We start from the raw sequence: 19,861 nt of genomic DNA, 5'->3' as shown, positions 1-19,861 counted from the left end.
CAATCTGAATGGAATCCGCTATCTGAATGAGATTATCCGGCCGTTGGTTCTCCCAGGCCTTCAGCAGATTGGCGGCGGGGCAGTTCTGCAGGATGACAATGCCAGACCCCACCGCGCCAGGGTGGTAACGGACTTTCTCAGACAACAAGGTATCGCCAGGATGGATTGGCCAGCATATTCGCCTGACTTGGCCCCAACAGAGCACGCCTGGGACGAATTAGGCAGGAGAGTTCGGGATAACCATGCCCCTCCGGCCAACCTTCATGATCTGGGTCAACTTCTTATGGCAGAGTGGCAGGCCATTCCCCAAGAGTTCTTCAGACGTCTGATCAACAGCATGAGGCAACGATGTGTCGAGTGTATTCGCGCCAGGGGTGGATTCACACACTATTAAACGAATGTTCTAATGTGTAAAATCCATGTTTGACAACCTTCAACTTTGACAGCATGTCATGTGACTTTCTTGTATACAGTGACGTTTATTTGTGGTTTTTTGTAAATATGGAACAATAAATTAAATTTTTGGTGTAGTTTACATCATCAATCTAATACACTCTGAAACTTATTTGGTTATAAATTTTTGACCCTTAAATTCTTTTGAGTAGTGTCCAATTCCAAATTTTACTTTAGTACCTCTCAGTATGGAACGTTTGTCACGCGGGTGAAGAGGGTTCAGAAAACATTTTAAAAAAAACACCCCCAAAACCTCAGAGGATAATTGGAAGAACAATAATAGTCTATGGTCTATAATAACGAAATGGCGAAATATATCTCAGTCGTAGAGCACCCGTCTAACATGCGATGGATTGCAGGATAGATCGCCCATAGAAGGGTGGGGGTTAGCTTCCTACCAGTGCCCCATAGCTGGCACATCAAGGGTCGTGGTATGTCCTGGCATGTCTTTGAGAGAGATCCTTTGGTGTTTTACAGAAAAAGAGTATGTGATGAAAGCGGGTTTCTCTGTCGAACAAATGTCGAAATAGCCATATGTTAAACACAAAATACACGTAGTTTACAATGTCGAAATAACCATATGTTAACACCAAATAGACAAAGTTTACAATGTCGAAATAACCATATGTTCAACACCAAATAGATAAAGTTTACATTGTCGAAATAGCCATATGTTAACAGCAAATAGACGTCGTTTACAATGTCGAAATAACCATATGTTAACACCAAATAGACGTCGTTTACAATGTCGAAATAACCATATGTTAACACCAAATAGACGTCGTTTACAATGTCGAAATAACCATATGTTAACACCAAATAGACGTCGTTTACAATGTCGTTGAACAAATTCCCCTTTCCTATCTTAATATCCCACCCTAGATTCTACAAAGCAATAAAGCTGATTGTGATCATTCGATATTATTATTGTTGTTTTTGGTGGGGGTTTTGTTTTTGGAGTGGGGGGGGGGGGGGGGGGTGTGTGTGTGTTGGGGTGTGAGTGTTATTTTCGTTTGGGTTTTTATTGGGGGGGGGGGGGGAATCCTGGAGCGTTTTAATCTATGAGCACAACAAACAAAACCTATTTATACAGACCACTGACCATACACATGCCACTTGTTTTTATGCAAAGGTTAACATATTATGCAGCTTTATACAAAAGAGGCGTCACATAAAATGCCACCGTCTTTTAGAGTTCGGTTGAGCCCGGATGTGGAGGCAAAACATCATAATCACAGCCAGCAAGAAGCTGATGTATCGTTATTGCATCATTTGCATCAATAGGGGCAGCATCATGGGATTCATGTTATTCCCGCCTCCAATCATCATCATTAGTAAGACAGGAAGTATTCCTTCTCCTCCTCCTCCATTCATCATCATGCTGTAAAACAAACAGTTTACCGGTGTATCATTTTACATACTCAAAACCACTCAAAAAAGTCTTTATATAGATACTGAGATCTGCATTATGAACTCAACCTCGTAACACACCTTAATTTTTGATTTGCACCCTACCTCTACACTCCTCTTAACCCTCAATCTTCACCCTACCTCTACACTCCCCACTTTTACACTCCCCTTCACCCTACCTCTTCACGTTTCCTTCACCAGCGATCTTCATCCTACATCTACACTCCTCTTCGTCCTCGATATACACCCTACGTCTACACTCATCTTCACCCTCGAACTCGTATCTCTACACTCCCCTTGACTTCACCCTCTATCTTCACCCTATATTTTCATCCTACCTCTACACTCGCCTTCACTGTCGATCTTCACCCTACCTCCACACTTCCCTTCACCCTCGATCTTCGCCCTACCTCTAAACTCCCTTTCCCCTCGATCGCCACCCTAACTCTACACTACTCTTCGCCTTTGAGCTTCACCCTGCCACTACACTCCCCTTCGCTCTCGATCTTCACTCTACCTCTTCACCCCCTTCACCCTAAATCTACACTCCCATTTACCCTCGGTCATCACCCTACCTCTACACTCCCCTTCACCGTCAGTCTTCAACTTACTTCTTCACATTCCATTCCCTCTTGATCTCCACCCTACCTCTACAGTCCCATTCACTCTCGATCTTCACTCTACCTCTACACTCTGATTCGCTCTCCATCATCACCCTACGCCTACACTCATAATCAACCTCGAAATTAATACTACCTCCACACTACCCTTCACCTTCGATCTTCACCATACCGCTACACTCCCTTTCACTCTCGATATTCACCCTACTTCCACACTTCCCTTCACCCTCGAACTTCACCCATTCACCCTCGATATATGTCTACACTCACCTTCACCCTCGAATTTAACCCTACCTCTACACCCACCTTCACCCTCGATATTCACCCTACCTCTACACTCACCTTCACCCCACCTATACACTCCCTTTCAACCTTAATCTCCACCACACGTCTTCACCTTTATTTCACCATTGATCTACACCCTACCTCTACACACCTCTTCAACCCTCGATCTACATTTAATTCACCATCCATCTTTACCCTACATATACACTCCCTTCACCATCGATCTTCACTCTATGTCTACACTCACCTTCACCCTCGAATTTAACCCTACCTCTACACTCACCTTCACCCTCGATATTCACCCTACCTATACACTCACCTTCACCCTACCTCTACACTCCCTTTCACCTTCGATCTCCACCATACGTCTTCACTTTTAATACACTCTTGATCTACACTCTACCTCTACAGCCCCCTTCACCCTCGATCCTCACCCTACCTCACCCTACCTCATACCTCTGCAATTATTCTCACACTCGATCTTCATAATACCTCTACACACCCCGACACTATCGATCTTCACTCCGGATTTTCACTCTACCTCCTCACCTCCTTCACCCTCGATCGTCACCCTACCTCACACTCCCCTTCACTCTCGATATTCACTCTAACTCACCATCACCTTCACCCTACATATACACTCCCCTGGCACTTCACACCGAATATCTACACTCACCCTCGAACTTAACCTAACACTACATTCACCTTCACCCTCGATATTCACCCTACCCCTATAATCACCTTCACCGTGGACATCCACCCTACCTCTACATTCACCTTCACCCTCGATATTTACCCTACTTCTACACTGACCTTCACCCTCGATGTTCACCCTACCTCTACACTGAATTTCACCCTCGATCTCCACCCTACCTTCCATTTACCCTTGGTCTCCAACCTACCTCTACACTCCCCCTCACTCTTAATCTTCACCCTACCTCCAGAATTCCCTTGATCGTCCATCTCTACACAACCCTTCGCCTTCGATCTTCACACTACCTCTACACATCCCCTTATTCTTGGTCTTCACGCTACCTCTACAGTCCAGTTCATTCTCGATCTTCACTCAACCTCATCACCCCTTCACTCTCGATCTTCTCCCCTTCACCCTCGATCTTAACCCTGCCTGTACACCTACCTTCGCCCTTGATATTCACCCTTCCTCTACTCACATTCACCCTGGATCTTCACCCTACCTCTTCACTCCCTTCCACCTTTAATTCACACTTCTCATCTTCACCTTACCTCCAAATTCCTCTTCACCATCCACCTTTACCCTACATATACACTGCACTTCACCCTCGATCTTCACACTACCTCTACATTCCCCTTCACACTCGATTTTCACTCTACCTTTTCACCTCCTTCACCCTCGATCTTAACCCTATCTCTACACTATCCTTCACTCTTGATCTTCACTCTACCTCTTCATCTCTTTATCCTACCTCTACACTCCGCTTTGCCCTCTATCTCAACCCTATCTCTACATTCGAACTTTGCCTTACATATACACACTACTTTGCCGTCAAGCTCCACCCTATCTCAGCAGCCCCCCCCCCCCCCCTTATCCTCGATCTTCACACTTTCTCTACATTGCCCTTCACTCTAGATCTTCACCCTACATCCACACTTCCCTTTGGACTCGATCTTAACCCTACCTCTACACTCCACTTCACTGTCGATCTCCACCCTACGTCTACACTTCACTCTCATTCTTCATTCAACCTCTTCACACCCTTCACCCTCGATCTTCAGCCTACCTCTACACTCGGCTTCGCCCTCGATCTTCACACCTTCACCCTTGATCTTCACCTCTTCACCCTCGATCTTAACCCTACAGCTAAACTCAACTCCACCATTGATCTTTTCCCTACCTCTACACTTTTTTGACCTCCACCATCGAGCTCCACCCTACCTCTGCAGCCCCCATTACCCTCGATCTTCACCCTACCTTTACATTGCCCTTCACTCTAGATATTCACCCTACATCCACACTTCCCTTTGGACTCGATCTTAACCCTACCTCTGCATTCCACTTCACCATCGATCTCCACCCTACGTCTACACTACCCTTCATGTTCAATCTTTATCCTACCGCTACAGTTTCCTTCACTCTCGATCTTCACTCAACCTCTTCACCCCTTCACCCTAGATCTTCAAACTACCTCTGCATTCGGCTTCGCCTTCGATCTTTACCACTTCACCCTTGATCTTCACCCTACCTCTACACTTCCTTTGACATTTGATCTCCAATCTACTTTTTCACCTTCCATTCGCCCTTGGTCTCCACCCTACCTCTACACTCCCCCTCACTCTAGATCTTCACCCTACCTCCATACGTCCCTTCACCATCGATCTTCATCCTAACCCTACAATATTAATACCCTTCTCCTTCGAACTTCACTCTACCTCTTTAACCATTTGTCTTCACCCTACATCTACTCCCCTTTATCCTTGATCTTCACCCTACACTCTACACTCACATCCACCCTCGATCTTCACCCTACTTCCCTTTCACCCTCGATCTGCACCCTACCTCTACACTCCCTTTCAACCTCAATCTCCACCCTACTTCTTCACCTTACATTCAGCCTTGGTCTCCACCCTACCTCTACACTCCCCCTCACTCTCGATCTTCACCCTACCTCCACACGTCCCTTCACACTTGATCTTAACCCTACATCTACACTCAACTTCGCATTCGATCGTTACCCTACCTCTGCAATCCCCTTCATCCTCGATCTTCACCATACCTCTAGACTCACCCTCACTCTCAATATTCAACCTCTACACTCCAATTCATCCTTAATATCCATCCTACATCTGCACTCCCTTTCAACCTCGATCTCCACCCTACTTCTTAACCTTCCATTCACCCTTGATCTCAAACATACCTCTGCACTCCCTTCACGCTCGATATTCACCCTAACTATACACTCCACTTCACCCTCGACCCTTACCCTACCTTTACAATATCTTTCACTATCGATGTTCACCTTACCTACACACTTCCCTTCACACTCGATCTTCACCCTACCTCTACACTCCCTATAACTCTCGATCTTCACTCTACCTCTTCACCACGTTCACCCTCGATTGTCACTCTACCGCTACACTCCCATTCATCCACGATCTTCACCCTACCTCTACATTGCCCTTCACTATCGATCTTCATCCTACCTCCTCACTTCCTTTCACACTCGATCTTAAACATACCTCTACACTCCACTTCACTGCTGATCTCCACCCTACCTCTACCCTACCCTTCGCCATGGACGTTCACCTTATGTCTACACTCACCTTCTTGCTCGATATCCGCCCTACCTCTACACTCCTCTTCACCCTCCACCTTTACCCTACCCTTGATCTTCACCCTACCTCTACACTCACCCTCACCATCGATCTTGAACCTCTACACTCCAATTCATCCTCAATCTTCACCCTACATCTATATTCCCTTTCACCCTCGATCTGCACCTTACTTCTTCACCATCTGGGCGGTACGTAGCCCAGTGGTAAAGTGCTCGCTTGATGCGCGGTCGGTCTGGGATCGATCTCCGTCGGTGGGCCCATTGGGCTATTTCTCGTTCCAGTCAGTGCACCACGACTGGTATATCAAAGGCCGTTGTACGTACTACCCTGTCTGTGGGATGGTGCATATAAAAGAGCCCTTGCTGCTAATCGAAAAGAGTAGTCCATGAAGTGGCGACAGCAGATTTCCTCTCTCAATATCTGTGTGGTCCTTAACCATATGTCTGACGCCATATAACCGTAAATAAAATGTGCTGAGTGCGTCGTTAAATAAAACATTTCTTTCTTTCTTTCTTTCTTTCTTCACCATCTATCCACCCTTGATCTCAACCTGACCTCTACACCCCACTTCACCCTCGATATCCACCCTACCTATACACTCCTCTTCACCCTTGATCTTTACCCTACCTATACACTACAGTTCAACGTTGATCTCATCTGTATCTCTACATTCACCTTCGCACTCGATCTTAACGCTACTTTTATGCTCCACTTCACCGTCGATCTCCACCCTAACTCTACACTACCCTTAGACTTCGATCTTCACCCTACCTCTACACTCAACTTCACTCTCAATCATCACCCTACCTCCACATTTCCCTTCACCCTCGATCTTCTACAGTGCACTTCACCATCGGCCTCCAATATACGGGCACACTCCCTTTAACCCTCAACATCCACACTAGCTCTACACTCCTCTTCACCCTCGACCTTTACCCTAGCTATACACTCCACTTCACCGTGGATCTCCACCCTACCTAAACACGCCTCTTCAGCTTCAATCTTCACCATACCTACTCACTCGTTTACTCTTGATCTCCTCCCTACCTCTACAATCCCCTTCAGCCTCGATCTCCAAAACTGCTTCCACACTTCCTTTCACCCTCGATTTTCACCCTACCTATACACTTCGCTTGACCCTCGATCTTCACCCTACCTTTTCACCTTCTCTTCACCCAACCTCTACTCTCCTCTTGACCCTCGATCTTCACCCTACTTCTACATTCACCTCCACACTCGATCCTAACCCTACCTTTACACTCCCCTTCATCCTCATTCCTAACCCTACCTCTACACTCCCCTTCATCGTTGATCATAACCCTATCTCTATGCTCTCCTTCATCTACACACAACCTCTACACTCCCAACCTTGACACTCACTTCACCCTACCTCTACAGTCTCCCTCACCATCGGTCTTCAACATCTACACTCCCATTCATTCTCAATCTTCAACCTATCTCTACACTACCCTTCACCCTTGATCTTCATCCTACCTCTACACTCCTCTTTACTCTCGATCTTCACTCTACCTCCACACATGCCTTCACCCTCGATCTTCAGCCTACTTGTACACTCTCCTTCACCCTCCATCTTCACTCTATCTCTACACTTCCCTTCACTCTCGATATTAACCATACCTCCACGCATTTCTTCACCCTCGATCTTCACCCTACCTCTACACTCACCTTCACCCTTGAACTTAACTCTACCTCTACACTCACCTTCACCCTCGATCTTCACCCTACCTCTACACTCATCTTCACCCTCGAACTCAGTCCTACCTGTACACTCACCTTCACCCTAATTATTCACCTTCGATTCACCCTTGAACTCAACACTCCCCTTCACCCTTGATATCCACACTAACTCTACACTCCTTTTCCCCCTCGACCTTTAACCTACGTATACACTCCACTTCAACGTCGATCTCAACCCTATATCTACACTCACCTTCACCCTACCTCTGCTCTCCCCTTCATCATCGATCTTCACCCTACCTCCACACGTCCCATCACCCTCGACCTTCAGCCTACCTCCACACTCCACTTCACTCTCGATCTTCACCCTATCTCTGCACTCAACTTCACTCTCGATCTTCACACTACGTCCACATTTCCCTTCACCCTCGATCTTCACCCTACAGTGCACTTCACCGTCGGTCTCCAACCTACAAGCACACTCCCTTTGACCCTCAACATCCACACTAGCTATACACTCTACTTCACTGTGGATCTCCACCCTTCCTAAACACCCCCTTCACCTTCAATGTTCACCATACCGTTACTCTCGATCTCCTCCCTACCTTTACAATCCCCTTCAGCCTCGATCTCCAAACTGCTTCCACCCTTCCTTTCACCCTTGTTTTTTTTATTCTACCTGTACACTCCCCTTTACCATCGATCTTCACCCTACCTCCTTTTCACCTTCCCTTCACCCAACCTGTATTCTCCCCTTGACCCTCGATCTTCACCCTACCTGTACACTCCCCTTCATACTCGATCCTAACCCTACCTATACACTCCCCTAGATAGTATATCTTAACCCTGCCTCTACGCTCCCCTCAATCTGTACCCTACCCCCAAACGTCCTTTCACCCTACCTCTACACTCCCATTGTACACTCCCTTCACCCTACTTCTACAGTCCCCTTCACCATCGATATTCACTCTACATCTACCCTCCCCTTCACTGTCGATCTTCAATATCTACACTCCCATTCATTCTCAATCTTCAACCTACTTCTACACTCCTCTTCACCCTCGATATTCTCCCTATTTTTACACTTCTCTTCACCCTCGAACTTCACACTACCACTTCACCTTCCCTTTGTCTTATTTGATCAGCCTCCCTACATACCCCTTTCATCCTGTTGTGGTGCAATAGTTTGAACGTGTAAACGGCTACTATGTTAGTCGACAGAGCATTTATATATACTTACAACAGGAGTGGCACAAAGTTGTTACCTGAAATGAGAAATATACGGATACCAATTGATGCATTTGAAAGAAATACTCATGTCGACGCGTTTGGACTACTATGCATATTAAATTATATAATTTAATGTTTCATGCAGACAGGTGTATTGGTATATTAATTTAGTAAAACAGTAAAACTATATGGGGATGCAATACCTTTGTTTCATATGATTAAATCCGCCCACCAGTAAGCACGTAGTCACTTAACGCCCCCCTGTTACGGAAACTACATTAAATATTTAAGGCGATTTTAGAGCCAAGATCGCTTCATAAAACGGGGTCCTGGACTTACAGGTCTGCTTCCATCTAAACGTTTAATGCCGCTAACATATGTTTGGCTAAATACTTTATGAAATTCATTTGGCATTTACAAGGCGACACCAGTCTCACAGCAGACAGACAATAACGCTGCAAAGTCTGGTCACTCAGGTTGAACAAAGCGAAGTTTAGTAGTTGGTTTCAGTTAACGCAGAGACCGGCCTCGGTGGCGTCGTGGCAGGCCATCGGTCTACAGGCTGGTAGGTACTGGGTTCGGATCCCAGTCGAGGCATGGGATTTTTAATCCAGATATCGACTCCAAACCCTGAGTGAGTGCTCCGCAAGGCTCAATGGGTAGGTGTAAACCACTTGCACCGACCAGTGATCCATAACTGGTTCAACAAAGGCCATGGTTTGTGCTATCCTGCCTGTGGGAAGCGCAAATAAAAGATCCCTTGCTGCCAATCGGAAGAGTAGCCCATGTAGTGGCGAGAGCGGGTTTCCTCTCAAAATCTGTGTGGTCCTTAACCATATGTCTGACGCCATATAACCGTAAATAAAATGTGTTGGGTGCGTCGTTAAATAAAACACTTCTTTCTTTCTTTCAGTTAACGTAGTGTCCTCACTTAGGAAGGTATTCCTGCATTCGCTTGGCTTGATATTTAAAGGTGCTATCTGTTTTATCTAGGCCAAGCCATAAGATCCCTCGCTGCCTGTCGTAAAAGACTATCCTATGTGGCGACAGCGGGTTTCCTCTAAAAAAACAGTGTCAGAATGACCATATGTTTGACGTCCAATAGCCGATGATAAGATAAAAAATCAATGTGCTCTAGTGGCGTCGTTAAATAAAACAAACTTTACTTTACTTTATTGTACTATTGGGGACGCGGGATCTAGCTCAGTCGATGTAGCGCTCACCTGAGGTGCTTTCGTAGGATCGAACCCTCTCAGTGGACCCATTCTCTGACTATTTTTTGTCAGTACCCCACGACTGGTATATCAAAAATCGTCGTATGTATTGTCCTGTCTGTGGAAAAGTTCATAACAGGTCCCTTGCTGCTAATGGAAAAATGTAGCGGTTTTCCTCTCTAAGACTATATGTCCAATACAAAATGTTGACATCCAATAGCCAATGATTAATAAATCAATGTATTCTAGTGATGTCGTTAAACACAGTTCCAGATATTATCAAATGTATGCCCCTCGTGAACATTCCGAAATTGACCACGATGAGGATGGACGTATGTCAATGTACTCTCGCGTTACCACCCCCACCCCCCCACACACACACCTACGGAGCGCTGTTGGAATACCGGGTCACGTATACCGGGTCACGGGCTTCCGTGACCTTGGTGTACGGGGACCCGGCACCACTGAAGACTGGAAGATGGAGGAGGAGGAGACGTGCGACAGGAAAGGCACAGGGGGAGCCAAAACCAGCGGCTAAACCGCCGGCAGCGACTCCTTCTGTTGCGCCGCCCACCGCCGTTCCCCGAAAGAAGACAGGATCGGAAGAGGCACCAGCCCCGGACGTCCCGACTTCGACCAAAGGTCTGACTAGACCCACTCCACAGGCCAGGACTTCAGCGCCTCCGGTTGTGCCGCCGACTATACAGGCAGCACCCGTTGAGGCGCAGGCCCGAAAGATTGCCATGGTGAAGCGGAAGGCAACCACTCCCCCGAGTGGCCAACCAGACAAGCCAGGCCCTCCGAGTCAACCACCGAAGCCGGACATGGACGGGGATGAGCCTTGGTCACTGAAGGCCGGCAAACTGACAGCACGCCACGCTCAGCTCTCCAAGACTAACATCGAGGACGTCAACTTCCTCTTCACGCAACCTAAGCATGAGGCCTTCCAACCATTACCAACGAGGCCGACAGAGGGAGACTATTGTTTTCACCACGTCACAATGCGGGATGGCCGAGGTATCTGTTTTACAGTACGCCGAAAAGGAATTTATAACCAAGGACTGCTACTCCCAGAAATGGATAACCCGACCATACACCGAATGATTAAGATCACAGCCGGGGAAGATTATCGCTCAACAGCCAAGGCGTTAGCAGCATCCCCATACTGGTCGGTCATCCCGCATTTCGACGCTGTCAACTTCATCGGAACACCATGACGTGCTCCCCTTTGCCAACCTCCTTCACCTCCGTGAGTACTATTTTTTTGGGCTAGTTAGACTTTAAGAGTTTTCGATCGAGTTCTAAATTCATATGTTTATTTTTTTGTAAATAGTCTAACGCATTTTATTTTGGCGCCCGTTCAATTGCTCAAAATCACCTTAAAACCCTTTCGGCCGAGCAGTCATAAACTTTTTGGGTTTAAATTTAGAGTCCGGACATGTTTTTGGATGCAATTACTCTTTGTAGACTTAGGTAAATTACAGGCTTCACCGAGGAATCGAAATTCAGCCAATCAGAGCACGGCTCCCACTCGGTGTTACTTCAAGTTTGCGAAGTGTCTGCTAGTCGGTCCGCGCTCGCCTTGACCTTACTAAATGGCTTTCTTCCAAATTCTGCCCACCTCAAACTTACCTCCCCCCCCCCCCCCCCCCTGCTCCGGAGTTAGTCACTGGCGAAGTCAGAGGCTAAATCCGTAGTGGGCGTGCCTGAACCTTTTTGGATAGGGGCACGTTAATACAGTTCCCAGTTCCCAGTTCCCTCGTGAAATCGTTTTCATTTGTCACTCGTTAAATGTCGTGAGAAGTGAACATTATTTCATTCGGGACATAACTTTGATATTGCTGGTATCTCGTTTATTATCATCTATGTATTTCATTGACCACACATTGATGCCTCATTTCAATGACACTAGTCGAGTATTTTGACGGTAAGAGTGCCAGACGGATATTTGGACAGTTATCACGCTCTCCAACCTGGGAGTGTGATAACTGTCCAGATGTCCGTCTAGCTCGTTTACCGTCAGAGTACTCGGGCTAAATTGACACATACAGTACAATGGGAGTTTAGAAATAGACGTAGCTTACGTTTTGGTTGCTGTTTGGGTTTTCTCATCATGAGAAATCTCTCCAGTGGTCCGCCACTGCGCATGCCTTGTTGGCGTGCGAACTGTCCAGTCATGAACGCGCCTCGCTGGCGGTCTCCCGTCTGCATCTGGCGAGTTGGCGTCTGCAGGCTACGGGCAGCCATGTTTACCGGGATATCCGCTCCCGCTGGTGGTGTTCCTCCTCAAATAATGAAACATATTCGTAAGAGAGAGAGAGAGAGAGAGAGAGAGAGAGAGAGAGAGAGAGAGAGAGAGAGAGAGAGAGAGAGAGAGAGAGAGAGAGAGAGAGAGACGTCATTTATGTAACGACGCACTCCACATATTTTAATCTATGGTTATATGGTTATAGGGAGAGAGAGAGAAGAATATGGTATGCATGCGATTGGTGGAGGTGTGACCCTCTGCACAACCCCAACCCCACTTAAGGCTTCTTTTGTATATGGAGCGGGACGTAGCTCAGAGGTAAAGCGTTCGCTCATGGTAGGTCGACTGATCGATCCCACATGGTGGACCCATTGGGTTGTGTCTAGTTCCAGCCTGTGCACCACAACTGATGTATAAAGGCCGTGGTATGTGCTATCCTGTCTATGGGATGGTGCATATAAAACGTCCCTTATTGCTTATCAAAATTGCTTATCGGAAACAGTGGCGGTAGCGAGTTTCTTTCTCACTGTCATAATGCTCCTTAACCGTTTTGTCTGACGCCACATAAACGTATATCAAATGCGTTGAGTGTGTCGTTAAATAAACATTTCTCTCGTATGTATGTGTAGTCTATATGCATTTCTAGTCGATTAGTTTATAGGTTGTTAGGTTGTTTGATAGTGAATGATATGGAAATAAATTGTTTTTGGTGTTAAAGAGTTCATGCATACATTAAAGTAATACTCCTGATGGGTATGGAGAAATAACTTAATCAGTCGACGAACTCATTTCTTCATCACTATCTTCGTTAAGAGTTACTATCACAGGGGGTATTTTATTTCTTATAAAACTATTTTGTTTTCTAAAATCTTCTTCGATCTTTATTACATGTTTAACTGCGTCAGAGAAGTGTGTAGGTGTGACAGAGTTCAATGCATGTGCAAGTTCTCTCCGCACCGTGGTAATTTTACCATCATTATGACGAGCTATGTGCCCTTTGACTTGACTCCAGATCAGTTCTATCGGATTGAGTTCAGAATGTCTTGGCGGCAGTCTTAGACACAAGTGTCCATGGCGTTCAGCAATATCATCAGTAACAAATTGCTTTGCACATTTGTTACTTTTCACAAGTTCATAAAGAACTGGCTTTGTCATGTTACTCTCAAAAGGTATATTTTTGTTTCGTAGCCACGACTGAATTTCTTCCTTTTTAGCGTTTAGTGCAGGACATCGTGTAATCTCAGTTAATTTGTTGTGGTAGCTTGCGTTATCCATGACAATAACAGAAGGTTCTGGTAGAGAAGGCATAAGTTGTTCTTCAAACCATTTGATGAAATTTTCATGATTCATCTCACCATGATAGTCTCCGTCTGTTTTTTTTAGCCTCAAAGATCAATTCACAGCCATCTATCAATCCATATTAATCACAGCAAGCATGACAAATAATAAGTCTTTTTCCCTTCCCAGTCACCGAACAGAGTTTAGGAACTCGATCAGCAGCGTCTGATTTCGGCAGGTGATTGGCGGTACTTGTGCCCGGGTGGATATCTGTCCAGTGGTGGGATGTTGTGTGGTTGACATTCACCCAGGTCTCATCTTGATACACTATTAAATACCCCTGTTATCGTAAACTGGATATTTCATGGAGATGGGACAGTCTCCTGTCTGATATATTGGCGTCCTCAAAAATCACTTTTCCGGTTGTAGACATATGTTGGTATTTAAAATCGAGGTCATGGAGTGTTCTTTGTAAAGTTGATATGGATATGTTGATTCCACATTCCTCCCTTAAAGCCACGTTAATCTTATGTAATGTAGGTAATTCGCCTTCTCTATAAACTCTGTATACTCGTCGTCTAATAACATCTTTATCAAATAAATCGATGAGTTTTCGGTCGCGTTTTTTAACAGTGATTTCTGTGCTTGGATTCGTAGAGCTTAGATTTTGTACAGTTCTTTGTACTGTTGAAACCGAAACTTTAAGTGCAGCGGCAACTCGATCGACAATTCGATAAGAAGCATACCTAGGTCTACCGCGCTGATATTCATCTTCAAAATAATCGAAAACGTTCTTAATACACGATTTTACATCAACTGAAGTGTTTTTCGATTTACCCATATTTTTCCTCAAATAACAATAACAAGAATGTCGACTAATACATTTTCAATGAATTTATATACCCTACCTAGCTTGTATTGTACGTGGTTTACACATTGCTACAATAGCACGTGCAGTCATAGATCGAAATAATGATGTTATTGACCAAGCAATGCTATCGTATTTTGAACATTCAGGGCTGTGTCTGCGGGATGAAAAAGTGGTTGAACCCATACGAGTCCGAACAATAACACCCAACCCCCAAACCCCAGCCCCTAGCACCACCCTAAATACTATATATATATATATATATATATATATATATATATATATATATATATATATATATATATATATATATATATATATATATATATATACGTATGAGTTCCCAATTTAGAGGCAAATTAAATAACATTTTTATTATTATTTGATGTTGGTGGCTTTTGACATTTTATCCCCCCCCCCCCCCCCGGTCTTCTGGGTCCGGCCCTGCATTAAATTTATTTATAAATTTGGAAAGCACATTCCTGCGGTGTGTGAGGTGATTTGTGTTTATTACTGTGCTACACCTCAGTTGTGTTAGGTTAGGTATGGTATGCTAATATATAATTGATATAATAAAATAAAAATACATAATACATTAGCTAAATTTATTAAATATAATGCACCTAAAAGAAAGGGTTACATGTTCTGTTTGTTTACATCTATGTTTAACGGAAAGATTAGACAATGCTGTTACACACTGCAAAACAATAATAACCTTGATTTAGTGAAACAAGCTATAATGGCCTTCACGTAGCCTCAGATCCCAATGTTTTGATATGCAAATGACCTTAGTTATTTATAGGAGAAATAACGTGCATTCAAAAGACACAGAGATTTTTAAAAAGTGGAATTAAGTCAACTTCGTGCATTTTATATGATGATTTGTATATAAAACCTGTCGGGGTTTGGGTTTGTTTTCATGTAAATGCAAAGAAAACAAATATCGAATAGGAAATAAACGTAACATTTGCAAAAAACTTTGGGTCTAAATAATTGAAGAGGATAATAGTAAATAATAATAAAAATAAAGACCAAAGTGCTGCACTTTGTAAAACCCGAATCTCCCTCGAATGACGTAAAGCAGTGCAAAGCGGATCCAGAGGTTATTGGGTAAGGGGTCCTTCTTTATTTTATTTTGTCTCCCCATGAGAGGCGAGGTTGTTCTGAGAATGTACACATATACAATTTTGTTGCTACAATCACAGAATACAATACATGTTTTGTTTTAATTGGGGTGGGTGAAATTCTACTTTTTATTATTTTTGTGCAAATATAAAATTATAGCCTATAGTGCCCCCCCCCCCCCCCCCCCCAAAAAAAAAAAAAGAAAAAAAAAAAAGAGGGGGCGGATTTTTAAATCTCAGGGCGGGCAGGGATGAATATCTAGCAATTAATTTATAATGCAACATTAGAAGAAACTTTAAGACACTAGAACTATAACTGACAGGGTGTTAACCCTTCCATTGTTAAAGAAACATTTCTCATTTCAAATTTTAACATAATTTGAAAACAATATTGACACACACAAAAAACAACAACACTACCCCCTAAAAAAAACCCCCAAAAACCCAATAAACCGAAACAAAACAACAACAACAACAACAAACAGACAACAAAAACCCCACAAAACAAACAAACAAACAAACAAAACAAAAAACAACATCAATTAAAAACCAAGGAGGGTTCGTTTAGTATGTGCTTTTAGCGGGATTGATTTAGGGGCTATTCAACAATTACATAACGGAGGTTGCAATATTTTACTCCTTCAACTAAATTGCAGTAGGTAATGTTTGTTAGCCTACACATAGTTCGTGTGTAATATATCCATTAACATTCTGGGGCGGATTCAGCTTTTCTGATTGGGGGGGGGGGGGGGGGAGTCCAAGACAAAAAGGGCACCATAACATTATGAAAAGGCACTATTGAAAAATTACACACAGTTCACATGGACCATAATATAATAGTGCTACAACAGGGACGCTGGGAGACGTATTCTACAGTGTTCTATACATTGACAGAATAAATAAATTTGTAAAAAACCTAAAAATCCTAAATAAAAGGGGCACTTCTCAAATTTATGGGCACCTTGGACCCCCGACCCCCCCCCCCCCCCCCAGATCCACCCCAGACATTGCCTGGTACTTTTGTTGCTTAGTGTCCAAATACTTAAAATGTGCAGTTATTTAAAGTCTAAAAGTATTATAACCAACAGTATACAGAGAGGCAAGGGCTTTAAAGAGTGGCAGTGGTGCCGAGGACATTCCAGTCTCCATGTGGCAAGACCTGCGCCTGTTTACTTTTCTCGACGAGTTCGTATCGGCTAAAACAGCAATATCAAACTTGCAGGTGAATATTAATTTGCCATCAAAACATTTTACACCTGGAAACTGTGTGCGTTACGCGGAATTGAAATAATCACAAAACACATCGCGTACTGCTTGGACTTGGTTTCCACCCTGCTTATTTAACTGCAATCATTCCAATTGTTGCTTCTCTGCCTCCACTTCCCTGGTACAACCTCGTGGGTGACATGATCCTCAGTATTCATCATGCCAGCTGGTGTGTATCTTCCGCACACACCACTTCTTTGTCGCATAAAATTATGCCAAGGAGCATACATGCATTACGCTATTTTCAACAATGTGAGGCTCAAATGTGATATAGGATATGGACACACGAAATCTGTTGAATAGTATACCAAACGCATTTTCAACAATATGACGAGCTCTGCTGAGTCTATAGTTCGAAACCTCTTTGTTCACGAGTCAACCCACGTAAACTGTATGGCTTCAGAATATTTTCTTGAGGTGGAAAGGCATCGTCTGCCACAAATACACGAGGAACTGGGGTTGATCCATCTGTTAATGCTTTGGCTTCGACTTTTAAAGCATTTATTTCGATTGTTTTTGCGACAAAGACCACACTAAAACTATGTTTATAGTTGAAATAGTACGATCCGCTGTCATGGGGTAGCCTAATAAGAACATGCTTGCCATCCATAGCACCCAGGCAGTTAGGAAAGTTCCACCTATCTGCAAAAGCCTGTTCCACTTCATTTTCACTTTGTGGTACCTAAAAATATACATACAATAAATATGAATTTACTGTATCTGTCTTTTGCAATTATTCCATTACTGTCATCATAATAACGATGTATCTCATTTAAAACTACCATCTTGCCGTCAATCAATTAACATAATGTGTGTGTGTGTGTGTGTGTGTGTGTGTGTGTGTGTGTGTGTGTGTGTGTGTATGTGTGTGTGTGTGTGTTTAATATAGATACACTGGTTGCACACGAGTAATATTGCATATTTAAATATTTTTCATATCACAGTTGGGTGTTTAATGGTTTTGTTTTTCTTCTTTCTTTTTGGTTCGGGTTTTGAATGTTGATGACGTTAATGCAGTTCCATGATGAGGAAGCAGGTCTTACTCCAAAATCAACCAAATGCCCAACTAGTACCAGACGCACAAGAAACAAAAACAGGAAAGTGATGAAAATTAACTCCTTAAACAAAGTGCTGGTATTTTGCAGCAAATTGCCATGTCAAGCATGACAATACCACCTAGGATTGATGACGAGTTCAGTATATTCGGAAAGTATGTTGCAGCAGAGTTGAGGGGTATTCCGTCAGGGCATACTTTAATACTTGCAAAATTTAGAATCCAACACATTTTGTTTGAGGCGCATTCATATCCAAGTGGTGTCAATACAAATTCCATTATCTCTGCTCCAACATATTTTCAAGGAATGGGAACGAGCACACTATCTTATTTTTTTAAATTATTTTTTTATTTTTTATTTATTTTGTTTGTTTGTGAGGCCCCTTTATGTGGAAGCCCCGGGGTCTTTCTTAAATAGTTACGTCTCACCTGTTGCAAGAAATCGTAGTGTCAGTGCTAATCTCTGCCCTGCTGCAATGGAAAATCGGAAACGAATGTCTGCGCGGGTAATCAAAGGTGCAACCAAATTCACCAGGTGCTGGAATGATTCTGGATCCATTCAAATAAAATTGGAATAGCCGTCCTCATCTGTTAAATGAAGCTCCTCAATAAGATTATTATATGCCCCGAGAGCATCTCGATATCAGATCCACCCCCGGACTCGTATAACGCGATTCCTGCGTATTTGTCTCCGTTTTTTATTATTAAACTAATGATAATGGTAGCAACATCAGCCACAGCTGCATGCTTATCTGCCATTGTGCAAAGAAATGACAGGCGTGTTTCCGAAACAAAGTCTCTCAAAATACAGTAAGTGAATCGTCAAATGTGACTTTGTTCTCGGAGATTTTGTAGATGTATCGTGGGCTTTAATTAGAGCATCCATTCGTACGTGGTACGTGTCTGTGTTCACGTCCAAATCCTCGTCAGTAAAAAAATCAGATATATGGCGAAAAGATAGAGAAGCATCCATTGATCAGTTTCACGAACGGATGGACACCACGCGAAGCTATTTGGAAGCTAACCTACGTACGTACATCCAAGATTACTGCTGTAAAAGGCCATTTCACTGATATGTGGATGTTCACTTCACGCATTCTCAGACGCGGATACGGACTCTGACACATGTACCACGGACCACGTGCGTATGGATGCCCTGCTTTATATGTGACGTCAGTAACGTTATTAAGCAAGGCACGGCGTGCCTTATCCTAGGGCGAGCAGCGCTTAAGAAGTCATGGGGGAAGGGGGTCCAGGGGAGTGCTCTCCCGTGAACATTTTAAAACTGGATGGCTTCAAACGTGTTTTCTTGGCATCTGAATCAGAATATTAGCCATTTTTAAACAATATTTAAAAACTATTTTAAGGATCGTTTTGCTTAGTATTATAACCCAAGATTGTTAAATGTACTAGATCTCACTGGTTAAGTTGGAAAAGAAGGCCAGGGACAATGATCAGGGTTCAAGATTTCTAGGGGTCCGGAGGAATGTTCCCGCGAGTAAATTTTACATGTGATTTCTCACACAGTTAGTCATTTTTGAACAACTAAATTTTAAAGTATTTTAAGGATTAGGCATTTCTGTATAATATTATAACCCAAAGTTGTTTTATTTTTTATTTAGATGACCCTAAATACACCAGATATCACCAATTATGTGTGAGTTAGACAATGATCAGAGTCGTTAGTAAGCAAGGCTCAACAACGTTTGGGGGTCCGAATGGATGCTCCCCTGGACATTTTTTAAAACTTGAAGGCTTTAAACGTGATTTCTTGGCATCTGAATCTCAAAATTAGCCATTT

General features: G+C 43.7%; 1 protein-coding gene across 1 annotated transcript in view; it reads right to left on the bottom strand.

Annotated features, from left to right (window-relative positions):
* Positions 1-1,011: 1,011 nt before the first annotated feature.
* The window catches only part of LOC121384660 (putative cuticle collagen 145), a 50,698-nt gene continuing 31,848 nt past the window's right edge, over positions 1,012-19,861 (bottom strand). The window contains exons 4-6 of the mRNA XM_041515145.1: positions 12,307-12,507; positions 9,019-9,043; positions 1,012-1,834 (exon numbers count right to left, since the gene is read on the bottom strand). Of these exons, the coding sequence (XP_041371079.1) occupies positions 1,714-1,834; positions 9,019-9,043; positions 12,307-12,507 (347 nt within the window). The 3' untranslated portion in view covers positions 1,012-1,713. The remainder of the gene's footprint in view (positions 1,835-9,018; positions 9,044-12,306; positions 12,508-19,861) is intronic.

Source organism: Gigantopelta aegis, chromosome 10 (assembly GCF_016097555.1).
Source record: "Gigantopelta aegis isolate Gae_Host chromosome 10, Gae_host_genome, whole genome shotgun sequence".
Lineage (NCBI taxonomy): Eukaryota > Metazoa > Mollusca > Gastropoda > Neomphalida > Peltospiridae > Gigantopelta > Gigantopelta aegis.
This window is presented reverse-complemented; position numbering and strand designations above follow the sequence as displayed.